General features: G+C 42.2%; 1 protein-coding gene across 1 annotated transcript in view; it reads right to left on the bottom strand.

Annotated features, from left to right (window-relative positions):
* Positions 1-6980: 6980 nt before the first annotated feature.
* Positions 6981-27507, bottom strand: part of SHOC1 (shortage in chiasmata 1) — a 114940-nt gene continuing 94413 nt past the window's right edge. Inside the window, exons 26-35 of the mRNA XM_073346129.2 lie at positions 25861-26359; positions 23582-24420; positions 22039-22269; positions 21730-21948; positions 17192-17267; positions 14300-14674; positions 10973-11124; positions 9798-10059; positions 8939-8941; positions 6981-7093 (exon numbers count right to left, since the gene is read on the bottom strand). Coding sequence (XP_073202230.2) covers positions 6993-7093; positions 8939-8941; positions 9798-10059; positions 10973-11124; positions 14300-14674; positions 17192-17267; positions 21730-21948; positions 22039-22269; positions 23582-24420; positions 25861-26359 — 2757 coding nt within the window. The 3' untranslated portion in view covers positions 6981-6992. The remainder of the gene's footprint in view (positions 7094-8938; positions 8942-9797; positions 10060-10972; positions 11125-14299; positions 14675-17191; positions 17268-21729; positions 21949-22038; positions 22270-23581; positions 24421-25860; positions 26360-27507) is intronic.

Raw genomic sequence — 27507 nt, forward strand, 5'->3', positions numbered from 1 at the left:
AGATAGGAAATTTGCCAGTCCTCAGGTATATTCCACCTGGAAAGTAAGCAAATTACAAATAACTTGGGTCTATCATTGAACTGTGACCATTCGACTTGGTTGAGGGTTGGTGGTATTGACTGCAAGGTGACAGGCTCAGAGAAAAAGATGCAGTGTGGTGCCATGAGGTAGGTGTTTTCTGCACGAGTGGAAGAAAAATAGGGACAGAGTCATCAAGGATGAGTTGGGCAACATGGGTTGCCCAAAAAATCACTAGTGAATTCTGTGTTAACATGCTGGGATTTTTTTTAAAAAATGCATCTCTTTTAGAAGCTAAAAGCATTTAATATTTCTTAATATTAAATTCATGGGGAAAGTTGTCTTTTTTGAGTAATACTGCCTCTGTGTGGGCATTTGTGTGTGCGGGAGAGAGCGAGCCAAAGACAAATAGTTTAACACTGGGTGTTGGGGTTTTTCCTTTTTATTTAAGATGTTGCAGCAGCTAGCTTTGTAATTCCCTTTTTTCTGGACCAGCATAAAATGAATACAGACAGCAAGTTACACTCCCTTCGCAACTAGGCTACTGAAGGCAGTGTATGCTTGTATCTGTTTTTAAAGTTATCCACTGTAGGTTCTCCGTCAATGTTCTGTACTAACTTTTCTTGTATGTTCACATTAAAGTTTTGTATGTGTGAAAGAACAAATACAGGCTAGGGAGTAGAAGCTGTATTTTTCCCGTTCCTGTGGTTATCTACGACAGTTTTTGCAGAACTGTAGTCTTACACTGAAGCAACAGAATCCTGAGTTTAGCAGTTTGGGGGAGAGTTTTCAAAAACACTACCTAATCTATGATGCAAATAGAAAGAAAGTGGTTTGGTCAAGTGACCACAAAAATGGGCTAGAAATAGCAAATGGACTGCAATGTCTATTTAAATCCACCTCCTATTCTGGGTAAAGTGCGGGAGAGGTGGTTTGTTTTGCAGTTCTACAGAAGATAATGATTTTGAATACTGCATATGAAAGATCTTTTCTAAACCCTCCTTCCCAGGCAACTTGCATAACAACAATTTCGGATCCCACTTTAAGTTAAAAGCTGCTGGTAGCATTGTCACTGTTGAGGCAGGACTTTTGCAAGAGGAAATCGTTCAGCATATTTACTTCTAGGAATTCTCGCTTTAGAGCCAGGATCTCATTTTCCTTCTGAAAACAAAACTGCTGTCTCTGGTGATCTATTTATTTTGCTCAGATACAGAACATGTACTCGGTGAAAGCTTAAGGTCAAGGTGACTTTAAGCTGCAAGTATAAGCATCCTGCTACATCTGTTCCTCGCCCCCAGGTATTACATTAAACTTTAAATATTTTAGGGTCTGAAAAATTAAATCATCTAAACCAGAGGCTACAGAACAAATACTGATGTTCTGGAGCTGACACACATTCCTCTGCAAACCATATATTGCTACACCCGTTCCTGCAGAAGGGAATTACATCCCACAGCCTGATCCATATGTCTCTCCAGCATGACAGCAGTTTTAACCACCAAGTGTTCACAGAGGTCAAGTTTTCAGATGAAGAATGGGGGCCAGGTCTCTTCGTCGTCTTCTACTGGAGGCAACAATGGCAGATAGTGCCTCTCTCCTCACCCACAAATGTATTCTGAGGTCAGAAAGGTCTGTATTCTACAGGCTTCCAGTAGAATGCAATGCAGATAACTCCCCCCCATCCGCACCCCCCTATAATTCCTGTTTGAACTGGAACAGATCTTTTTAGAGAAACAACCAGTCTTCATTTAAAAATGGCCAGTGCTGGAGAATTCACCAGGAGCCACTCAAAATATTAGAGTGATACCGGTGGGTGCTGAAGGATCTCAGTGGCTGTCAAGGACTAAGGATAACTTTTTTAAGGCAAAAGCTTTCATTGCTGTCAGTTGCTTTACATTTTGATGATTCTTTCCAAAATGAAAACTGGGATTAGCCTTGAGAAGAAAAGTAATAAGATGTCTGTTAAATTTCATAGCTTAATCACTTGCTTTTTGTCTATCTTCCTTTCATAATTTGTTAATCATCTACTTAGATTTGTAATTCCTTAGGACAGGGACCTCTGTCTTCCGTCTTACTTATATAGCACTTGAGGGTACATTTGATATCATTTTTTTACTATTTGTTTAGCAGTGACATTAGGCTGAGTGCTTAAGAGTCCACAAAAATAAAGGCAGTCCTTGTTCCAGAATATCTTTAGTGTAAAAAACTGACAAGTGGAAGACCTGGCACAGTGGGACATACAGCACTAGGAAAAAGGGAAAATTACTTACCTTATAATTCTGCGCTGGATGTCTTGCAGGATTCTGACTCTTGAGTTTCAAGTCTCTAGTACAGGGGTGGGCAAACTTTTTGGCCCAAGGGCCACATCAGGGTGCAAAACGGTATGGAGGGCCAGGTAGGGAAGGCTGTGCCTCCCCAAACAGCCTGGCCCCTGCCCCCTATCTGTCCCCCTCAGAACCCCAGACCCATCCAACCCCCCCTGCTTCTTGTCCCCTGACCGCCCCCTCCCAGGACCCCCTGCCCCAACCACCCCCCCTGGGACCCCACACCCTATCCAACCCCCCCTGCTCCCTGTCCCCTGACTGCCCCAACCCCTATCCACACCCTCACCCCCTGACAGGCCCCCTGGGACCCCACCCCCTATCCAACACCCCCTGCTCCCTGTCCCCCCCGACCTCCCACCCCCTATCCAACCCTCCCTGTCTCCTGACCGCCCCGCCCCCCGAACCTCTGCCCCATCCAACTGCCCCCTGTCTGCCCTCTGGGGCCTCCTGCCCCTTATCCAACCCCCACCCCCACGCCCCTTTACCATGCCACTTAGAGCAGCAGGACAGGCTTATTTGAAAGCCTGGGAGGTGGGTGGGCACAAGCCGCGCTGCCCACGAGCCGGCATTGCTGCAGGGGAGGGAGGACAGCGGGGGAGGGGTCGGGGGGTGAGCCTCCCCAGCTGGGAGCTCAGGGGCCGGCCAGGATGGTCCTGCGGGCCAGATGTGGCCCACGGGCCATAGTTTGCCCACCCCTGCTCTAGTATGAGCCTATCCCAGACTTCTGAACCTAGACTTTTGGAGAATTGTGCCACCCCATGTTGACAGGTAGAACATTTCAACCTTGTTGTGAAATGGCTGAGGGACTAAAAACAAAATAAGATGTACTGGATCAGGAAAAGGTGTCTAATGTTTTACCCACAGGCATCTGTACTGAGCCAGGTCTGCTTTGACCTCTTCATTAATATCTAGAAAAGGGAGTAAAAATGTAAATCTAACTAGTTGGTAATATGAAAATGGGACTTTCTGGAAATACTAGTGGAAACAATAGACTGTGATCTAAAGCTATTAGAAACCTTGACAGAAAAAAACAGAACAGCACAAAAGTAGAGAAAATTGTAAGTTAATATATTAGGCTGGGGAAGAGAATTTATGATGGAGAACCTTGGAACACAAGTAATGCAAGAAATAATTTGTGGTACTAATATGAAACAGGCACATGTTCCCCCTCTAAAAATAATCACGGCCCTAATATGTTTACAGACAATTGCAGTCTGGGCCTGGAAATCCCCGTTTGACTACAATGGACTTTGGATCAGGCCATCTGCTTGTATATCCCTTTACCTTATCCTTTGGCTGACTTGCCTGCTTAGATGATAAGCTCCTAGGGACAGGGATTCGACCCTGTGCAGTGCCTAGCACAATGAGACCCTGTTCTCAGTTGGTTAAGAGGCACGACTGTAATACAAATACATTAATTTGTAATGTGATATATCAGAAGAATGGCCAGTGCAACTGTGTAGAGGCAGTCATAATAGTGCCCCTTTCTATGGCTCTTGGCCACCGGCACCTGGAATACCGTGTTCATGCTGGGGTGCTTATTAGAGACAAATTGGGGGAAGTGGGAAAAGAAAGATGCAGGAGGTCCGAGTGATCATGACAGCCTACAAATACCTAAAGGGTGCAAACACTAAGGAGATACACTATCCTATATGATGTAAGTGGTCATTGCTAGGAGCAGTGATATGAACTTGAGAAAGGGGGCAGTTAAGCTGAATGTGTTTTAGGCAGGGCAGGAAGAAAAGATGAAAGTCCCATTGCTTGGTCCATTAAAAACTCAACTGAGTTCCCTATTCAATAAGCTCTAGAGTCTGCCTCTTTCCCCCTGTCCTCCCCCACCTCCAAGGAAGCGCGGGTGGTTGTTACTACTCCTGAGCATCCTTACTACTCACAAGGACCCTGCTCCAGAAAAGGATTTAGGCACATGCTTAGAGTTACAGACATGTTTAAGTTGCTTCGCTGGATCAGGAGGACACTGAAGAACTAGAGGAAACTGGTGGAGTGGGCGGAGCAGTGTAGCCTATAGTGTTGTTTGGGTTAAGAAATTACTTTTACCTAAATTAGCCTATTTTTGGGCCTAAGTGTAGCGGAGTCTGGGAAATCGAAGTAGCTAGTGTGAAAAAAGTCAAAGATAAGTTGGAGACAGAGTGTTATGGAAAGTAAGAATCAGCAAGGACATGAGCCAAGGTTATGGTATGGTGATGTTTTTGTTACAACTATTTTGAGCAAGGTTTTAAAAGTGTTTTTAAGAACTGTAAATGTTTTATTAAAATGCTGTCTATATTGATGGAATGGGAAAGACTTTGGTGCAGATGTTAATTTAAATAATGTGTAATGTAAAAAGCTAATAAGAAATGGTGGAAATGTAATTGTGGTAAAGGACAGTTTAATATTAATTAGTATTATGATGGGGTATAAAAAGAAGTTTTGTTAAACTGGAGAAAACTTCAATTAACATCCAAAGGGTATAGTCAGATCCCAGGCTGTACTTTACTCTGTTGTCAGTGGACTGATCACGCATTGATACATCATTTCATCATCTAGTGTCAGTGTAACTGCATTATTGTGTAATGTGACAAAGTTCCTCCTCTGCCTTGGTGGGTCCTGCGCTTTTTGGCAGATTTGCTCACCTCAGAGGTTCACGGCAGCCCTCAGTTTGGCCACTTCTGCTAGAGGCTCAAACCTGCCATTCACTCAGCTAACCTCATCACTGGCCAGCATGGGGGAAACAGAGAACAAGATCCGCAGTCTCTGTCGTCCCACCTAATGGGTCGGGGACAGGCCAGATCCCTTTCCAAAATAGACCTTCCCTTCTGGTGTTTCTCACAGAGCAGGTCAATTCCTCCTGTGTCCAATCAGGAGATGGGGGGAACCTAGGCCTGCCCTCTACACAGGCTTCCAGCCCAGGACCCTGTGGATAGCAGCTGTCTACAATGTCTCCTGTATCAGCTGCGTGACACCTACAACTCCCTGGTCTACTTCCCCATTGCCTTCCCCCCAGCACCTTCTTTATCCTCACCACAAAACCTTCCTCCTGAAGCCTGATCATGCTTGTACTCCTCAGTCCTCCAGCAGCACGCCTTCTCACTCCCTGTTCCTTGCACCCCACTCATCCGGGTCTGTCACAGTAAGTAGTAATTGTATGCCTGTTTGTTTAACTAATCATAATTTTAAATAAAGTTTGGTTGTGTCATTTATAGTGTCACCGAGTTGTCCTCTACTAAATAAATTTCCTGTGACCAACCTAGAGGCTCGACCCTGAAAACTAAGTTGGGTTTTATTGCACCCTCATCTTTAACAACTTAATATTAAGTGGGAATATTTCAACCTAAAGATTACAGCAGCAATTTTTGTTGCCATCCAATATCTGGGGTAAGCACTGCCAGCAGCAGCCATTGCTCAAAGGGTTGTATAGGCCTTGGACTGGCTGCCTTTGAAGTGCTGAGAGGCCTCAGGGACCTTGTGGGAAATTTCCTTGGAGCGGGGTAGATCATTCCAAACCTGGTTGCAGCTTGCTTACTTTTAAAACACAAACATATGGCCAGATGCTCTATTCCAGTGATTCTGGAACAGAGGCACTAATTGGGAAGTATCTCTGCTTAGAGTAACAAACAGCCATGAGAAGAGCTTCTCCCCTATAATTCCATGGAAACCCCACTGTAAGTAAAATGTGGGACTGGGACTCCAGGCTTGTCAACCTGAGGGATTTTTTGCACTGCATTGTAGCTACACTGGGGTTAGTTCCCAGGTATGGATGTTCTGCACTGGTGTTAAGGGGGTGGGGGAGGATACTGGTGTTAATTACCTTGGTTTCAAGCCCTGCTTTAAGATGATGCAAAAATGCCTAGACAAGCTCACTGTAGGGGTGAAGCAGGCATGGGACTAGTTTGGAAGGAGGCAGGACCAGGGCATGGTTGGCTTCATCAGCATTCACCTGCTCAGTTCTGTGAGACAGATGACCTGTCAGCAGTCTCTTGCACTGCACCACTCTCCACACATTGTCTTAAAGAGCCAGGGGAAGTGGGGAGAAGGAGCTGAGGCATTTTACAAAAGTTGACTCTTCCCCAATATAGCATGTTTATCGGTCTGACAATTCTGTTCTTTACTATAGTTTCAACCAATTTACCAGGTACTGAAGTTAGGCTTATTGGCCCATAATTGCCAGAATCGCCTCTGGATCTTTTTTCCTGCAAGTTCAGAAGCCCAGCACCTTTCTCTCAGGAGCAAACCCAGGCCCCCCACTGAAATGATCAAGGAAACTCCAAGAGTTTAAATGTATAGCTTCTAGGCCCTTATTTGCCTTTTTGTGTGTGTAAAGAACAATGTGGTTCTTTTAAATTAATTCATGAGATATGGAAACAAATTATAGAAAGGCAGTATGTGAAAGTGGAAAAGTTTTTATTTATCTTAATTTACATCTAAGAATAGACATTTTTCCTTGTAATTCTCCAGATTAAGTAACTAACTTGTTTGGTAAAATATTTTAAAAAACCCCTTTTAATAAACATGCAAAAACTTTAACCTAATAACTTCTCAATATATGAAAATGACCAGGGAATTGGGTCAGAAATACTTACAAAATTTAAAATGGCTCCCTTGAAACTTTTCACTAATTTAAAAAAATATCTGTAGTAAGACTCTCCATTTAATTCAAAAGAATTTAAGACGAGTTTGCCCATCACTTCTTCCAGGGGCTTTTTCAAATGTTAGTCGCCTTTTTTTGAGCTGTGGTACTTGTGCAAAGCCTAAACCTATGAAAGAAAGGGGGGAAATAAGAAAGGAGTGAATAACTACAAAACAATGTCCTAGTTGTGTAGACTTGGCGATGCTTTTCTCAGTAGTAATAGCAGGCTGTAGCTTTTCATAGCGTGCTACTGTACAAAGAATGACAAGATTGTAACCAGCCTGAGATCTGTACAGATTACTATTTTTAGAATAAATTCCATTAATAGAAGTATGTGCACAAACATCTTGTGACTTTAAACTGGGAATTAATTTACAAAAGCAATCTGTGATATACTTAAGGACTGCAACACTTTGGCATGCTTTTAATGTTTCTTTATATTAGATGAGTAGTACATTTGAGACTCTTCAATAAATGTGTAATTAGAAATTTTTCATCAGGGACACACTATTAATGTTCTCAAGTTAAAAATGTCTACACTTAAAAATTACAAATAATTTTAAAAGCAAAATATTTGAAAATTTGTTCCTTAATCTTGCGTAAGTCTTTTGTACAGGATTCTGTTTGTCCCTAGCAATACATAATATGGAAAAACAAAACCAAAAAAAACTTAACTAGGAACTTCATCTGTTACAGAAGAAAAAACTTGGTGCATTGACCCTAAGTGTTTTTAGATTTAATAAAACTTTATCTTCCCACACTGATTTTTTTAGGCCTATTTTGACTTTGTAGGAGCTTCTGAAATATGGAAGTTGCATGACATTTTTCTTTAATGGGGCAATGCTTTGTGAGCTAGTCTTTGTTTTATTTTTGCTCATGAACAGTGAATTAAAAATAACTTTTTCTGCCAAGAGCCAAGACAAAACCACGGCTCATCTCCTCCTCTTGCTTTAATCACGTTTCATTATTTTATGTATGGATTTGATATGACAGTTCTTGGTATTACACAAATCTGTTCAACTAGAGATCAGTGCTTTTCAGGACAGTGGGACCTGGAGGCAGGTCATTGGTTTCTACAGAACTGGTTTACTGGAGTTAAAACTTTCTCTTCTGACTAGACAATTTCCTTTACAGTTACTGAAGTACTGCTAACCACCACACTGTACCTCAGACTTACCCAGGGAGAGAGGAGTAGCAGCAGATTTGTTTACAACTTCCTTATAATCACCTTAATTCCCAAAGATTGAGAAATAAAAGCAGTGTACCACATTTCAAATAACTTTTCTCCTGTTCACTGCCAGCTTGCCATAACCACCCCATGAACAAGATATCAATTAGTTACTCAGGTTTTCATCGATGATTTTGGTGTAATTACTTAGGTATCTCCTCAGCTTCACTGGACAATGAAGAGATCAAAATGTAAAATAACTGTAATCAGTTATTACATTTATGAATACTGCAGGACCTCTCCTTGCCCCTGGGACTAAATTTTCAAAAATTAGGGGTTAATAAAGAAAGTCACATGCATGCGTGCATCCATATTTAAACATACAATGGTCTCACTTGTGCACACAAAGCTGCCAATTCACATATAACAAAACTGATTTAGCTAGTCATTAGTTTGCATGAGGACTTAACCAGGTTTGTCCAAGAATCTCAGCTTTGGTGTTTTTTTTAAATTTGGCCCATAATATCAAAATTAGATTGTAATTATCATTAATGGGCCAGATTTTGCCACCCTTCCTACTTGGGACTTATTTTGCAAGTCATCTTATTGATTTCACTCTCTGAGTAAGGGTGGCAGAGAGAATAACTGAAGAGGAGAGGCATAATTTTTAAAAGGTTCTGTGGCGCATGGTACAATGAGAGTTACTGATAGAGATCAGTAATTACTATTAATTATTACTTTTAAAATGCCATGGATATGCATTACACTTTACAAAAGAGAGAGACCATGCCTTAAAGAACTTACCATCTAAAATGAGAAAATAAACAGGAGAAGATGGCACACCCAAGGAGGGGATGGGAAGAAGAACAGAGTGAAGACAATAAGGATATGAAGTCTCTTCTGTGAGTAATGTATGTCTTCAGGGTTAACAGGGTATTTTAATATTAATACATACATTAAATTTCATTGAAGAAGTGGGTTTTCAAAAGCACTCAAGAACAGAGAAGGGGTAGGTGCAGGAGGCAAAACTAAGAAGGGGGCTTCAAGCACAGGATGCTGCACAAAATAGATGTCATAACAAATATATGTCAGAGAACACAAAGTGTCTGGGTGAAATCCTGACCCCACTGAAGTCAGTGGCAAAACTCCCATTCACTTTAATGTGCTCAGGATTTTGCTTTCTGTGGCTGCTAAATTTAACACTACGGGTGAAAAAAATTTCAGCCCTGTGGTTGTCTTTGTCCTAGGTCTATGTTTATTAAAAAAATTTGTCAACATTTCTAAAAATAATTCGAGTAAGTTTATTAAATGAATTTCAAACACAGGTCATGGGAATAAGTAAAAGTTTTGTGAAATCTGAGCACTAGTGTTTTTTCAATATTTTGTCAAAAGAAAAAAAAAAGTCATGATAATTTAAAAAAAAAACTATTCCCCATTAGAGTAAAAAATGCACATATTTAAAATGCTAGGAACTCCTGCTTGCATTAAAAATACAAATAATATTTAGAATTTTCTACAAATTAGCTAATTAAAATGAAAGAGCAACTGATCTGTTGATTTGAAAACTATTTTAAAGAAAAATCTGTGACCTAGTCTTCCAGGTAGTCTGATTTTTAGTTTAATTAGAGATTAATCTCAGCACTTGTGTGTGATTTTACCATACCTGTTAAAACATCCTTTTCTGTTAAGTTTGATAATGATGCACTGGGCCTTCTCTTTCCTGAAAACTCTCCAGCTATTTGGTGAAAATTCAGACTACGGTATTCATCTGGGTTTGCAACTGAATCACAGAGCCGGAGGTCAGGTGCAAATGAATCCAATGCATGGCTGGATGGATATTCACTCCAAAGCGTCTCCTCAACCTGAGCTTCTGGACAGCGATATGGCAAGCCTCTAAATTCTCCTTGAAAATTCTTAGAGCTTTGCTGGAATGGAAAGTCATTAAATAAATCTTTTTTAGAGATAAGATACTGTGCATGTTTGGAAGCCTAATCAGAGTTCTAATGCAGCATGAGAGGTGGTCTTTGTACATCAAGTAAATTCTTCTTGATGCAGGGGTTCTCAAACATTTTTTGCTGGGACCCCCTTTGAAAGTATTTCAGGCTGTGACGACCCCCTCTAATAAAGTGTTGACCTGACACCCTCTGCCCCAATATCATGCCACACTTACTTCTGTACCGCTGCTGGTGGTAGCTCTGCCTTCAGAGCTGGGCACCTTGTCAGGAGCTGCCACTCTCCAGTTGCTCAGCTCTGAAGGCAGCACAGAAGTAAGGGTGGCAATACTATGACCCGCCCCCCTACAATAGGCTTGCGACACCCTTTTGGGTCAGGACCCCCAGTTTGAGAAATGCTTCATTAGACAATACTCCCGCCTTCCCACAGAGAATGTATCTTCTAGAGAGGATTATATTTCTCTATGTATATGCTGTACATCTTTGTGTTCCCTTCATGCATTAAAGTAGAGCCTAGAACCTACTATTGACTACATCAGGAGCAGAATCAGCCCCTTGATCCCTGAGAATTCACTATAACTGAGCACTTGAGGCTTCAAAATATAAAACAAACATATGGTGCCTTCTAAAATGGTAAATAAGGATTTAACTGCATCTTTCTGAATGATCAGCTGTAACATTTTCTAAACAGTCATCTTAATTGAGCAATAAAGCTAGGTTTCATTTGCAGTTTCACTTAAGATCATTCAAATATTATAAGGAACTGATTGATTTTGATCTTTTTCTTTTTTGAAAATGTATCCTTCTTAATTCCATCCAGGTTCTTGTAAATGTCTAATACCTTAAGATTTCTTCAGATTCTTTTTACCAAGGACACTCTCTTTACCTTGAGAACACAAAGCCCAGCTTTTTCAAACTGTTTTTCTCGGTCCTTGAATTCCTGACAGTATAAGTCTGCTTCTGAGATCTGGTAATGCATTTTGGTATCCCTTGTTTTGTCTCGGAGTTTTTCTGGAGGATAATTAGTTTCCAGTCGGCCTAGACACAAGTAACAGGATATATAATAATAATATAAGATTTTCAGATTGTTAAACTCACCCCAAGTGCAGCAAAGTCACTGGAGGAGGAAGTTAATATTTTATTTTAGTTGCTTAGTTAAGAGAGAGGAGTGTTACATGTTCTCCAAAGCAAGTTGTTTGGGTCATCTCAGTCCAGGCTCCTCCTTTACAGGGTCTTTTGATGAGGGCAGTGATGACTTAGGAATTCTACTGAGGAAGGTTGGGATACTCTTTTTTTCTTTTGTGCTGTAAGGATCAACTGCTTATTGCCAGTAAGTAGCGAGTTTACTGTTAAATCAGATTTACTTTTAAGATTTCTGTTTTAAAAAACCATCAAGGACATTTGGGGCCTGATACAGAGCTCGCAGAAGTCATTGGAAAGGCTTCCATTGAGTTCAATGAACTTTGGATATGGACAATCCATGCAAGGGTTCTCAACCTTTTTCCCTCTGAGGCCCAACCCGCCCGCAACAGGCTATAAAAACTCTACAGCCTACCTGTGCCACAATTATAACTGGTTTTTCTGCATATAAAAGCCAGGGCCGGCGATAGGGGTTAGCAAGCAGGGCAATTGCCTGGGGCCCCTGCCACAGGTGCACCTGCAAAGCTACATTGCTCAGGCTTCAGCTCCGGGTGGCAGGGCTCAGGGCCCTGGGCTTCAACCCCCATGTGGTGGGGCTTCAGCTTTCTGCCCTGGTCCCCAGTGAGTCTAATGCTGGCCCTGCTTGGTGGACCCCCTGAAACCAGCTCGTGGCCCCCCAGGGGACCCTAGACCCATGGTTGAGAACCACTGCACTACAGCACCTTTCTGCACTCTTGTACATTTAAATAAAGTAACTATCTGTCCAGATCTAGAAATTCTTTAACTGATTCAAATTCACTAAGGACTTTACAGCTTACATTTACATTTGCTGAATATATTATGTCTGTTAAATCAAGTTCTACCAAAGGAACTAAGGAAAAAAGTCAGAAACAGAAGAGACACAGGATATATCATCTTCACTGTGTATCTATCTTTTATACCATGGAGCCCATTTTAAATGACCATCCAAATGACCAGGAAAAATGGTTGCCTAATAAGGGTGGCTTTTAACTACAAGCCAAATAAAACTGACCTGGAAAGCAGGGATCTTTCAAAGACAGGAAGTTGCCCACTGAGGTGGTCTTTGGTACTGGTTTCAAATTAATTATTGTAACTCCACCGAAATCAATTAATTGACTTAATTGACTTCAGTAATTTTTATATTGACGTCACAGGGCTTGATTCACTCCCACCAGAGCAAGTCTGTCTGTGGAACCCTGATAGCAGTAGGTATGCCAGGAGGGGAGTTGCAACAAGCTACTTATAAAGTATACAGGACCGGCTCAGAAAGGGTATGCACTGATTCCACACATTTTCTAGGGAGCCACAGGTGTCTGAGCCTTCAGGCTGCCTTTCCTAGTGGAACCCCCAGAGTGAGGGCTGGCAGCACAATCACATCTGCCTCCACCAGCATGGCTAGCCCAGTAGGGTAAACTGCAACCCCCTGGAATCTTGCACAGTAAATCAACTGAAGTCAACAAACTGACACACAGTCTTTCAAGGCTTTGCATAGCGCCCATTACCATAGTATCTAAGCACATGGATTAATCTGATCCTACTGTCTATTCTTCATACATATACACTGAAATACGAGCTCATCTAAATATGGATAACACTCATACATAGAATCATAGGACTGGAAGGGACCTCAGGAGGTCATTTAGTCCAGTCCCCTCCACGCATGGCAAGATTAAGTATTATCTAGACCATCCCTGACAGATGTTTGTCTAACCTGCTCTTAAAAATCTCCAATGATGGAGGTTCCACAACCTCCCTAGGCAATTTATTCCAGTTCTTAATCACACTGACAGTTAGGAAGTTTTTCCTAATGTCCACCCTAAACCTCCCTTGCTGCAATTTAAGCCCATTGCTTCTTCTCCTATCCTCAGAGGTTAAGGAGAACAATTTGTCTCTCTCCTCCTTGTAACAATCTTTTATGTATTTGAAAATGGTTATCTTGTCCCCTCTGACTTCTCTTTTCCAGACTAAACAAACAGACTAAACAAAGATTGAAGTTTAGTCAATCTTCCCTCATAGGTCATGTTTTGTAGACCTTTAATCATTTTTGTTGCTCTTCTCTGGACTTTTTCCAATTTGTCCACAACTTTTCTGAAATGTGGGGCCCAGAACTGGACACAATACTCCAGTTGAGGTCTAATCAGCATGGACTAGAGTGAAAAATTACTTCTCATGTCTTGCTTACAACACTCCTGCTAATATATCCCAGAATGATGTTTGCTTTTTTTTGCAACAGTGTTACACTGTTGATTCATATTTAGCTTATGGTCCAATGTGATCCCCAAATCCCTTTCCGCAGTACGCCTTCCTAGGCAATCATTTCCCATTTTGTATGTACAACTGATTGTTCCTTCCTCAGTGGAGTACTTTGCATTTGTCCTTATTGAATTTAATCCTGCTAACTTCATACCATTTCTCCAGTTTGTCCAAATCATTTTGAATTTTAATTCTATCCTCCAAAGCATTTGCAACCCCTCCCAGGTTGGTATTGTCTGCAAACTTTATAAGTGTACTCTCTATGCCATTATCTAAATCATTGATGAAGAGACTGAACAGAACCGGATCCAGAACCAATCCCTGAGGGACTCCACTCGTTATGCCCTTCCAGCATGACTGTGAACCACTGATAACTACTCTCTGGGAATGACTTTCCAGCCAGTTATGCACCCACCTTATAGTAGCTCCATCTAGGTTGCATTTCCCTAGTTTGATAATGAGAAGGTCATGCAAGACAGCATCAAAAGTTTTACTAAAATAAAGCTATACCACGTCTACTGCTTCCCCCCATCTACAGGGCTTGTTACCCTGTCAAAGAAAGCTAACAGGTTGATATGACACAATTTGTTCTTGACAAATCCATGCTGACTGTTACTTATCACATTATCTTCTAGATGTTTGCAAATTGATTGCTTAATTATTTGCTCCATTATCTTTCCAGGTACAGAAGTTAAGATGACTGGTCTGTAATTCCCTGGGTTGTCCTTATTTCTCTTTTTATAGATTGGCATTATATTCCCTGCTTCATATTTGTTTTTATTCTCTTAACTTCACTGACCCTCTGACTGCAGCAGTTCCTCTTCTTTGACTGTATTATTTTCTTGCACATAGCACAGTAAGTTTTCGATCACAAACACTGCATCAATTATGGCACCAGGGGGACCTTTAATCTCTAATCTTGCTTTTCCATCAACCACTTCTTCCAATATGGATATACCGAAACGCTGCAGATGAGAAAGTTCTGCATGCTCTCTTTTGCTAAGGTTAAAAATGTGATTGTTTTCTATAACAATAAAGTGACTTTCCTGGACTTGCATTATGTCTTCAATCCATATTTTTGCTGCTTCCAGTTTTTCATAGCAGTTCCCAATAAGTTCAATGGCTGGTCCAGTTTTTTGATTCTCTATTTCAGCTTGTCTGTCGGAGCGTGACCCTGTAAGAAGTACAGTTTATACAAGTATAGTCGGTAGACTGAAAAGTTCACAAGTGCTGTCACAAATCTCTATATGCAACCTTCAGACTCTGCACACAAGGAACCTTACTGTCCTTCTGGTACGTTCAGAAAGGGGATATTATGACAGACACTAAGGGGTAGATTTTTAAAGATACAAATGGCAGTTGGGCATCTAACTCCCATTAACTTTCAGTTTTGCCTTTGAAAATCTCCCCAAAAGGGCCTAATTCTCATTGATTTAAGTGGGACCAGGATTTGCTCCTAGTAATAATAAATACAGTTCCAATCCAGATGTATAAACATCATTATATTTTGAAGTCAAATTAAATGGTAGTAGTTCTTCTGTGAACCATTTAGAAACTTGTTCTTAATTTTCATGTTTTCCCACATTCTTCTAATGGGTGGTTTAAGCAGAAGTTGCTATTTCAGGAGATACTGGAGATAATGAAATTAAATATTTACACAGACTGAAAATGTTAATGTTGCTTTTAAGTCTCTAGTTAGGACTGTTTTTGTGTTAAGAGAATACATTGTAGTTCTCGGGGGAAAATGAAGGAGAGGACATTGTCCTATTTACAAAGAAGCCCTTTTTTAAAATCCCTGCTGGTGTTTGGCTCTGGATAAAGGAGTACCTTTTGCATTTTAAGTACATCTGTGTTCTCCCTGTGTTTTTTTTTTAAAGTAGGATGTAAAATCAATGTGTTTCACTCACACTGGCTTTGCATTGGCTAGCTAGAATATGTTTTAAATGACAACAAACTCAGCTTGATATAAAGAGTCCACTGATGGAAATGGTAAGGGGCTGGAGTGCTGCCCGCAATAATTTGAACACTGGAGACACAATGCAAACACAACTCCCATGTCTGCAAGGAGGGAAGGAATGTTACCCATCACACCATCCTCACCTTCCTTGAACTGAAATTTTACCCTTTGGCGCCAGGGGCCCAGTCACATGAAGTACTTTGTGCCGTCAACTCCCACTGATTACAGTTGGTAGTGATGGCCCTAACCAAAAGTTGAATAAAACTGTGCTGCAAATTTAAAGTGGTAACTAAAGACAGGGCACTGCCTATTGCGGGTGAGGTTTTTACTGTGTTAATTAACCTTATACAATAAGCTCTGGAACTCTGTAGTAGCTACAATGCACTCAGCCAGGGTCCCCCCCAGGTTTAATTTATTTTTTTTTAAAGTTAGAGTCAGGTGCACTAAACTTCTGGGCCTGGTTCTAGGAAAACTCTGAGAAAACCCCCCCAACAACTTTTATCACCACCAGGTTGAATAGGGACAGCTGTGTTCATGTCCTCTCAGCAGCTGGCATCTGATAAAGCTGTCTATTATAACCTAGCCGGGTTTTCTCTTAAATCAACTAATTATGATGATTTTCACAAGGACCTCTTTCAGATTAATTAGAAACTACAACACAGGGGACGATTCAGACCTGGATTACGTCTGCTTCCAATAGCATAACCCAGAGATATGTGCAGCAAGGGACACCTTCCCTCTCTCCCTCCCTCAGAGGTGGGGTGTCGCAGTGGGTGAATCAAGCCTCACCATAAAAACCCTAAAAAAGGGTTCTGTTGGTCTTTCTCTTGATTTGAACTGGTTAAAGTTTGTTTTTGTTCACTGGATCAGTGACAATTAACTAGGCTGAGGAGGGACCTGGTTAGATAATTTCATGGCCACTAACTAGACTTGTAGCCACAGTATACACAAGGGTAATTAAAACTTGTGCTTCAGGGTCAGAAAGGAACTCCTCTTGCCCCAGAAAAGGCACTGCACAATTATTGGAGCTCAGAAGGGTCATCTTCCTCTGAAGCATCAACTACCCAAAGATTGCTAGGGGAAGCAAGGACCTGAGCCTGGTATGACAAATCCTGTTTGCATAAGCTGGAAAAAAGGTGCCAAAGCATAACAGTTAGAACCTTCTTTATCATACCCATTAGCTCCTTAAATAGAAGAAACTGGGATGCAGATGATTGATTAGAGAAAATAATTGATAACTGTCATAGTTTAGCTTCCTCCAGTCTGTGTTCACAGTTAAGAAATCCTCCTTTTGAGCTACCAAACCCTAAGATCAGTTCTATTCTCAGCATTCACACATAACTCCTGATAACATCAATGTGAATGCCGTGGGTCTTTCAAGGGGCAAAAGACTGCAAAGTGTCTGAAGAGTTGAATAGTTAGCTCAACAGTTACATTTTTGTTTACATGAATGAGAATCTGATAAAAGTCAAAAGCAATCTAATTAAATAGTATCATAACACTAAAACAAGTTTTGCAAAACACAACTTTAGAAGAGGTAACACATTTTCCCCATTATACCCAAACCAGTCTTGTCTTTTTCTCCCTCTTATCACCCAGTTTGACAGGCAATGAAACAGAATAAAAAAATTAAATGCAGAGCTCCTGTGTGATGGTTTCACCCCCAGATAATAGATGTTTATTAGGAGAATATAATTTTCAGAACCTTATTCATCCTTTGTGCTTCTTACTTACCCAAATAATCCCTTTTGTTGCATTCCGTGTCTTTTATCAGTTTGTTTTTTGCTGAATGTAACTTGGTTTGGAAAGCCTTGAAAAAGAAAGATTTAGAATCAGTTCACAGCCAGCTATGTATCAAACCACTAACAAGTGAACAGAGTCTGTCTCTCCAGATTTCTGTTAGGTAAGCAATTTTAGTCAGTCTGTTTTCATACAGGGCCTAATGGTGGTTTCCTGTGCCAAGCCTGGTTCCAGGGTTTTGTACAGGGACATGGATGGCATCCTCTCCAATTCCATCTGCAGGTAGTATGTGGGGAACTCAGGCAGCCAGGCTATGGCAGCTATTACAGCTTATGGGCAGGAGTAGAAGCTGCCCATAAACTGCTCTCTTTTGCTTGCAGATTTATGCTGATGGATCCATGCTGTGCATTGATGCACTGACTATCCCCCCTACCTAACTCACAGTCACAAAGCTCCTCTCCATGGCCTCATTATGATGTGACTGGAATAACAGAGACTTGGTGGGATAACTCACATGACTGGAGTACTGTCATGGATGGTTACAAAATGTTCAGGAAGGTCAGGCAAGGCAGAAAAGGTGGGGGAGTAGCACTGTATGTAAGGGAGCAGTATGACTGCTCAGAGCTCCGGTACGAAACTGCAGAAAAACCTGAGTGTCTCTGGATTAAGTTTAGAAGTGTGAGCAACAAGAGTGATGTAGTGGTGGGAGTCTGCTATAGACCACTGGACCAGGGGGATGAGGTGGATGAGGCTTTCTTCCGGCAGCTCGCGGAAGCTACTAGATCGCACGCCCTGGTTCTCATGGGTGACTTTAATTTTCCTGATATCTGCTGGGAGAGCAATACAGCGGTGCATAGACAATCCAGGAAGTTTTTGGAAAGCGTAGGGGACAATTTCCTGGTGCAAGTGCTAGAGGAGTCAACTAGGGGGGAGCTTTTCTTGACCTGCTGCTCACAAACTAGGAAGAATTAGTAGGGGAAGCAAAAGTGGATGGGAATCTGGGAGGCAGTGACCATGAGTTGGTTGAGTTCAGGATCCTGACACAGGGAAGAAAGGTAAGCGGCAGGATACGGACCCTGGACTTCAGGAAAGCAGACTTCGACTCCCTCAGGGAACGGATGGGTAGGATCCCCTGGGGGACTAACACGAAGGGGAAAGGAGTCCAGGAGAGCTGGCTGTATTTCAAGGAATCCCTGTTGAGGTTACAGGGACAAACCATCCCGATGTGTCGAAAGAATAGTAAATATGGCAGGCGACCAGCTTGGCTTAATGGTGAAATCCTAGCGGATCTTAAACATAAAAAAGAAGCTTACAAGAAGTGGAAGGTTGGACATATGACCAGGGAAGAGTATAAAAATATTGCTCGGGCACGTAGGAATGAAATCAGGAGGGCCAAATCGCACCTGGAGCTGCAGCTAGCGAGAGATGTTAAGAGTAACAAGAAAGGTTTCTTCAGGTATGTTGGCAACAAGAAGAAAGCCAAGGAAAGTGTGGGCCCCTTAATGAATGAGGGAGGCAACCTAGTGACAGAGGATGTGGAAAAAGCTAATGTACTCAATGCTTTTTTTGCTTCTGTCTTCACTAACAAGGTCAGCTCCCAGACTGCTGCGCTGGGCATCACAACGGGGAATAGATGGCCAGCCCTCTGTGGAGAAAGAGGTGGTTAGGGACTACTTAGAAAAGCTGGACGTGCACAAGTCCATGGGGCCGGACGAGTTGCATCCGAGAGTGCTAAAGGAACTGGCGGCTGTGATTGCAGAGCCATTGGCCATTATCTTTGAAAACTCGTGGCGAATGGGGGAAGTCCCGGATGCCTGGAAAAAGGCTAATGTAGTGCCAATCTTTAAAAAAGGGAAGAAGGAGGATCCTGGGAACTACAGGCCAGTCAGGCTCACTTCAGTCCCTGGAAAAATCATGGAGCAGGTCCTCAACGAATCAATCCTGAAGCACTTACATGAGAGGAAAGTGATCAGGAACAGTCAGCATGGATTCACCAAGGGAAGGTCATGCCTGACTAATCTAATTGCCTTCTATGATGAGATTACTGGTTCTGTGGATGAAGGGAAAGCAGTGGATGTATTGTTTCTTGACTTTAGCAAAGCTTTTGACACTGTCTCCCACAGTATTCTTGTCAGCAAGTTAAAGAAGTACAGGCTGGATGAATGCACTATAAGGTGGGTAGAAAGTTGGCTAGATTGTCAGGCTCAACGGGTAGTGATCAATGGCTCCATGTCTAGTTGGCAGCCGGTGTTAAATGGAGTGCCCCAGGGGTCGGTCCTGGGGCCGGTTTTGTTCAATATCTTCATAAATGATCTGGAGGATGGTGTGGATTGCACTCTCAGCAAATTTGCGGATGATACTAAACTGGGAGGAGCGGTAGATACGCTGGAGGGCAGGGATAGGATACAGAGGGACCTGGACAAATTGGAGGATTGGGCCAAAAGAAATCTGATGAGGTTCAATAAGGATAAGTGCAGGGTCCTACACTTAGGACGGAAGAACCCAATGCACAGCTACAGACTAGGGACCGAATGGCTAGGCAGCAGTTCTGCGGAAAAGGACCTAGGGGTGACAGTGGACGAGAAGCTGGATATGAGTCAGCAGTGTGCCCTTGTTGCCAAGAAGGCCAATGGCACTTTGGGATGTATAAGTAGGGGCATAGCGAGCAGATCGAGGGACGTGATCGTCCCCCTCTGTTCGACATTGGTGAGGCCTCATCTGGAGTACTGTGTCCAGTTTTGGGCCCCACACTACAAAAAGGATGTGGATAAATTGGAAAGAGTCTAGCGAAGGGCAACAAAAATGATTAGGGGTCTGGAACACATGACTTATGAGGAGAGGCCTGAGGGAACTGGGATTGTTTAGTCTGCAGAAGAGAAGAATGAGGGGGGATTTGATAGCTACTTTCAACTACCTGAGAGGTGGTTCCAGAGAGGATGGTTCTAGACTATTCTCAGTGGTAGAAGAGGACAGGACAAGGAGTAATGGTCTCAAGTTGCAGTGGGGGAGGTTTAGGTTGGATATTAGGAAAAACTTTTTCACTAGGAGGGTGGTGAAACACTGGAATGCGTTGCCTAGGGAGGTGGTGGAATCTCCTTCCTTAGAAGTTTTTAAGGTCAGGCTTGACAAAGCCCTGGCTGGGATGATTTAATTGGGGATTGGTCCTGCTTTTGAGCAGGGGGTTGGACTAGATGACCTCCTGAGGTCCCTTCCAACCCTGATATTCTATGATTCTATGTGGAAAGCCACTGAGGTGCACTGCTCTGTGCTGTGCAGTGGGTTTGGGCTTCCTGCAGATTGGCGTCCCCTGAGCAGTGAAAATACAACATTCATGTTGTTTTTTAGCCTTGAAGGCCTATGGCGGGGAGAGGACAGGCTTTGGCACGTTAGTGAAACAACTGGCAGTGTGAGCATGTGGTCCAAGGAAACAGAGACAAATTACAACCGAATATAATTTGTCAGAGTTCTGGCATATGGAAAAATGATAAAAATAATCTTCAGACAAATACCGAAAAAAGTACATTGTAAATTAATACTACACTAGAAAATAAGATTTTACACTGAACTATACTGACAAAAAGGTGAAGAAACTGCACAGCAGGTCTACAGCATAGATGAACAAAAGTCAATTAATTAAAATTGGAAATTCTTATTGTAAATACTTCTAAAACGGAGGGGCAACGTCAGAGTTTACATGCAAGGTGCTGTCAGTTACATGTCAACGAGAGGGTGTAAGTTGGTTCATCTGAACCTAGGAGTCAAAATGGATGTAACCTACACATCAATGGCATGGAAGAGCTGGTGTATCAGGAAAAGCAACTAACTCGAAGGAGGAAGGAGTGGCTACACCTTTTTTCTGTCCTTCAGCATGTAAGTTACACTCACACTCCCTTACACCCAGTTACTGATACCACATTACATTTCACATCTGAATTTGATCGCCTTTCAGAGCAGAAGCAAGAGCATAATGTTACCTTTTTGCCAGTCCACACTTTATTGCTCTGTATGTTACTTTTGCTGCAGTATACAGGCTCACTCCTCACCTGCTTTAGTCAGTGGGAGTTTTGGGTTCAGAGAGAAAACGATCAAACCTTATGTTTTTATAATAAATGGATACCTAACACAGCCATATATAAATCACCTGGGCCAAATTCTCTGCTGGCATAAACTAGTACTGTTCCATTGAAATCACCAACAGAGAATTTGGCTTCCTGTCTACAGCCTTTTCTACTATGGAAGGCCAAGTTCTTTGTGACAAGACATTGCCATGGAAGATGATGTGACAGAATTTGCTAAATGCATTTCCTGTGGTTTAACTTCAGTAGAAAGTCCCCACTAAGTGGGGAGCAGCACCTTCACTGTATGCTCCCTACCAGCCCCAGGACATACACCAGAGGCTTGCTATCCATTTTTACAAATGTTATGTCTAGTTTGGTATATGAAGTACTTTAGCTTGTAGCAATACACAGAAACTTTCTTCATGGCTATTGTGGGTTCTTCTACTAACTTATAGTTAATGCTAAATGTTTTACCTTATAGACATAACTGTCATTTGGATGGATCACAAAATACACATCTGTCTTCTTCCAAGGATGTTCCTTTGCAAAGCTTAAAACTTTGTCAATCATAATATCTGCCACTTCATCATTTGGCAAATTTAACACTCCAGTCCCAATTGCAGGGAAGGAAATTGAGGGAAGCTGATACTCCTGAATCTTAAGCAAACATCTTGACATTGCAGTTTTTAGTCCCTGCAGAAAAAAAAAAGGAGAGTTTTTAGACCTCACTTTACTTTTTGACCTGAAAAAGAGAAGTGAAAATCCACTCTAACTGAATGTCACCTTGCGTGAATCACTGCTGCTTTGTGAGGACCATACTATGTGGAGCACAGACTTGCAGGCAAGATTGTATCCTTTTGTCAATATGAATTTCTCACAGTATGGAGGAAGTTTTTGTAACTCAAACAGAAATTCCTTCTGAAGAGATAGGCCTGCTTTTTCCAGAATTGCTCTTGAAATGTTTCCTCTTGAGAGATCATCATTCATGACCACAGAATTAACAATAACTGCAGTCTGGAAGAAAAGAACACAAGATCTCAGTATATTTCACTTCAGCTAAATGCATATTTTACCTGCACTGCAGTTAGATCCCTACTTCAAATGTACCTGTGCAGCTGGTGAAGTTTTTCCTTATTAAAAACACCATCCCATCCAGACACTCCCCCTTTTAAGGTACATCTTCACTGCATGCTTCTTTTGGCAGTGTGTAGAACACATACCAGCATACCCCCCGCCCCACCTGGGTATAACTAGCAGTGTTGCTGGTGAGGCATGTAGAGTAAAAAACATAGTTGAAGCCTGTGGATATGTACACAAGTATATCCCTTACATGCTTTCTACTCACCCAAGCTGTGCCTCCCTGTCTACACTGGTATTTTTATCTGCTGAAACTTTCCCCCTCTGTCTCCCCCTGCCAGAGCCTTTCATTGACAGGAGTAGCTACACGCCGCAGCAGGCGGTGGAAACAACAGGCTTTTTGGTGTGGCGCACAGCTACACGTAGCCTACATGCCACTGACAATGGTGCATAATATAGATGTAGCCTTAGAGTAGTAAGCTCTGCCAGCCACACTAATAGTCCTCGCCATCTTGTGTACTCAGGAGGAATTGCAAAATTATGGCTGCCTTCTGTGCAGGAGCGCTGTGGGAGGATGGAAATCCCTGAGCTTTCTCCTTCTGCCCATCACGTACTCCCTAGGGCTGCTATAATTTGGAACTGAATTTGAGAAATGCAAAACTTTTGCTTATGGTATTTTGACCACAGAAATAATAAGTTGAACCTTGCTCTTCTCTGGACTTTCTCCAATTTGTCCACATCTTTCCTGAAATGTGGCGTCCAGAACAGGACACAATATTCCAGTTGAGGCCTAATCAGTGCAGAGTAGAGCGGAAGAATTACGTCTCGTGTCTTGCTTACAACACTCCTGCATGATGTGATAGAAGCTAGGAGAGTAAACTTCTAGGGGATACATGAAAAAAAAGTTAACTATTAAAATACTATATTAAAAAAGTAAATGTTAACATAACTTTATTGTATTGACTGTCCTGACTATCTGTTGTTTTCTCCTGTTCTCTCATAACAGGGCTCACTCACACTTTTCATAACTCAGTAGTATTATTATAAGAAGAGATCGGGGTATATAATGTATTGGTCCACTGATTCTAATGTTGGGTGGCTAAAGGCAAAAGGACAAGATGCGCGTTTACTGGATCAATACAACATGCCTTCTAATCTCCTTGTGTCCAATCCTGCAAGGTGCAGGGATGCAACGCCATACTCAGCACTTCACAAGATCAGGGCTTCATGTGCCATTGGAAAGACTTACTTGCTGATCTTCAATGTGTCCTCTTATGATGTGTAGGCAGAGACCATTGATTGTGATGGAATCTGGAAGCTGGTTCGCTGAAGCTGGTGGAGTCTCCTGCAGTGCGTTGATGTCACTCCTGCCCAGCAACTCTTCACAGGCCTTTCTCATTGCTGTAGCTGTGGATTCAGCAACGTTCACCAAGTGGATTTCTTTGAACCAGCCAAATAATGGAGCCAGCTCAACAAAATTCTTTATAGTCCGTACCATCACATGAGCACATAAATCTAGTGGGAAGCCACAAATTCCTGAGCTCACTGCAGGGATTGCAACAGACTTTATATTATTCTCTGGAGTATTAACATATTTCAGGACATTTATAATGGCTGTCTCAAGCAAGTGACAACATCTCTCACTTTCATTTGCAGACCATCTTGGACCTACTGTATGGATAATTTTCTTACAAGAAAGCCTGCCTCCGCCTGTCACTGCTATCTGGCCAATGGTGAGAGTTCCCTGGCGCTCAATGTAACGTTTACTCCCTTGCTTAATTTCTGGCCCACCAGCTTTCACCAGGGCAAGAGCAAGGCCTCCAATATGGTGCAGATGTTCATGGGCTACATTCACCAAAGCATCAGCATTATGTCTTGTCATATCATCCATCCAAACAGATATCTCAATTCCTTCCTTCAGGCTTTTCCTGTATACTTCAAGGGGACATCTTATAGTCTTAAAGAGAGACATGCAACCAAACTTCTTTTCAATGAGGTCATGTAGACAGCTCTCTCTTCTCATAAGGATTTCATAAACATCTTTACTGATGGGAATTGTTAAATTCTCCTCTGTATCCTTGCTGGACACTAGATAATAAAACAATTTGAAGAGAAATGTAGTAATCCAATGAAAAAACATTTTTAATGCAGACCATATTTTAAAGCTTTCAATCATTTTTTAAATTGAGTTGGGACGATAAAGGAAAATTACTTACTGATCATTCCTTTTGTCATAGTCTTCTCTTCTCCTATTCTACCTTAGAGACACAGCAAGGACAGACAGTTTTTGGCTCCGTTTACTAGTAAAGCCAGGAGGCAAAGGCCTTACAAGTGAGAGCTTCCTTATAGAAGCCCCAGTCTGGCCCCATTCTTGCCCATGTCAGCTGCCATGACTAACTCTCCTCTTAACCCACAGCCAGGCCAATTCTTTGTCTCCTACATCAAAGTGCAGCCTGTGAGGACTCTGTTGTATGGGCCAATTTACAACTTACACCCTCACCTTTGTTCCAATCAGATGCCATTCCCTGACTTCCCAGGAAAAACTCTTCTTCCTTCCTCTGTCCATGTGAACTTCCTGTTTGAACTCTGGGTCATCCCATTATCCCATCCTTCCAGGCCTTTTCTCTTTCCCTCCCTCCTTCCAATCCTTCCAATCCAATCCAAATCACCACTGATGTGAATTTCAGAGACGTGGGAAGCCCATTTTGATTGTGAAGAACAGAAAAGGCTAAGCATCAATATTCTGGAGCTGCCAGATATCCACCTCATCCTACAAACCTGTGAACACTTCGTTTTCCAGTCCCATGTTCTGACCCAATAAGCTCACTCTTTAGTTCTGCAGCTTCTCAGAGGCCCTTCCTTTTTGCCCACAGCAGAGAGTCCACATTCTCCCTACAAGTTTTAACTTTAAGTAGCGCTGCAGGAGAAGAAAATGGGCCACCATCTCACCGTTTCACATAAGCCACCAAACAGCTTTCAGATCATCATTTTTTTTTATCACAACCCACTGGGAGTGAATCTCAACTAGCAACGTAGAACTGCAAAGGTCTTTATACCATTACAAATCCCCTGAGTTACATAATCCTCCGTATTAGTAGATTTCTATAGAACTACATACAGGAGATCTCTTGTTAACTTCTTTGTGTAAATCCTTACAATTTGTATGAGTTTACCATACTTTTCAGCTGAGCTACAGTATCTAGTTCTCCTCTCAGTTATAGTCTAAAAATAGACTGTCGTGCATCTCATTGTCACTCAGGTGCACTGAATTTAAGTTGTTTTTCATCCAGGCATTTTTTCTTTAGCATACCTGTACTGTACTTTTACAGGTGTGGGGAAATCATGTAAAACTAATTAAGCATAAAATTGACATCCTCGTCCAGGTTGTACATTTTGGTTTGCTTTCAACTAAACCATGTGCATGCTTTCAAGTGTACTTATTTTAGCTGCAGTGAAATTTCAGTTCAAAGAAGAAGGGAATAAATTCATAAATTCTAATTTGCTCCATAAAGTGAAAAGAAAGCTTACCTGAATCGTAATCCTCCTTAGTGGTCTCTGGTGGTGAGATTCTGGCTTCATGATTCACATGGCTTGATTCCAAAGAAAATACATCTGAATCACGCTGTTTTAAGAGTGAGGAACTAGCTTCTCTCTCTGTTCCCACATTTTTCAGAAAAGGAAGGTACTGCTGACCACTTATATTATGGTCTGTCTCAAAGCAACTGACCTGTCCACAGTAAGACAGCAAAGATGTTAACATGCTTTGCCTCTCACTTGATCTCAAAGGAGAACAAGACTCATTTTTGTAATAATTTAAGGACTGACTTGGGCTGTTCTGTATGTTGTCAAGCAATTCTGAATACTGATAATCTCCTTGAATATTGGAGAGCAAAGACTTGGAAAATGAAGCTTGAGGAAAGGTCATGTTGAAGCAGCTCCATTGTTCTTGGGGTGATATGGTTTTCTTGGGTGATTTTGGAGGAATGGAAGAATTTAGGTTGTACAAAGAAGTGATGTCACAAAAATGCTGAAATGAAAGGAACAGACTTAAGGAATGTTTATGGTACAATTCAACACTATACAATCCAAATATGAAAAAAAGTTAAATTAGTTTTCAAGATCTTAAGATATAGATATATTTATCTGTCTGCCCAAAAGAAAAAGTTACCATTTCTCTGGTGGCCTTTCTGCGCTAACAGGGGCATGGAGTATTTCATGCTGTGAGAAGATTTAATGGATAGGGGAGAACCAGATGAAAAGAAGAAGTGTAAAAGGAAAAAGGTGAGGAAACATTTCGTTGTAAAAAGCCCCAAAATTAAGATTAACATTAAAGGAAACATAGGCTCTAGGTCAGGAGTGGGCAAATTTTTTGGCCCGAAGGCCACATCTGGGTATGGAAATTATATGGCAGGCCATGAATGCTCACAAAATTGGGGGTTGGGGTGCGGGAGGATACTCTGGGCTGGGACCAAGGGGTTTGGAGGGTGGGAGAGGGATCAGGGCTGGGTCAGGGGGTTGGGGCGTGGGAGGGTGTCAGGGGTGCAGGCCTACACGGAGGCGCAGCCAGGCGGCTCTGTGCGCTCCCTGTCCTCAGGTGCCACCCCTGCAGCTCCCATTGGCCCACAATGGGAGCTGTGGGGGCGGTGCTTGGGACGGGGGCAGCGAGCGGAGCCCCCTGGCTGCCCCTACGCATAGGAGCCAGAGAGGAGACATGCTGTTGCTTCCAGGAGCTGCATGGAGTGGGGCAAGGCCCTGACCCCTCTCCCCGGAGGTAGCGCCGGAGCAGGGCAAGCCCTGGACTCCGCTCCGCAGCGGGAGCTAGAGGGCCGAATTAAAACTTCTGGAGGGCCAGATGCAGCCCCTGGGCCATAGTTTGCCCACCCCTGCTCTAGGTAATAAAAGACACCTTGTTCTGAACACTCCAGAGAAAACGTTGATGGCTGGGGTATACACTGCCCCTCTTGAGTAACACTTTTAGAAGCCTCCAACACTGATGTAAAGGGGACCCAACTCAATGGTTAAATATTAGTATATATGCCAATTCAGATATGAATAAAAAATACTCTAAAGCAATAAGGACTAATGCAGCTGGCAAGCAATGACAAAAATATAATAACTTAGTTATCTGATTAGATTTTAAAATATTAGAAAATAGATCTGATTTTAAAATATTAG

The sequence above is a fragment of the Lepidochelys kempii genome, chromosome 5 (assembly GCF_965140285.1).
Source record: "Lepidochelys kempii isolate rLepKem1 chromosome 5, rLepKem1.hap1, whole genome shotgun sequence".
NCBI classification, from domain to species: domain Eukaryota; kingdom Metazoa; phylum Chordata; order Testudines; family Cheloniidae; genus Lepidochelys; species Lepidochelys kempii.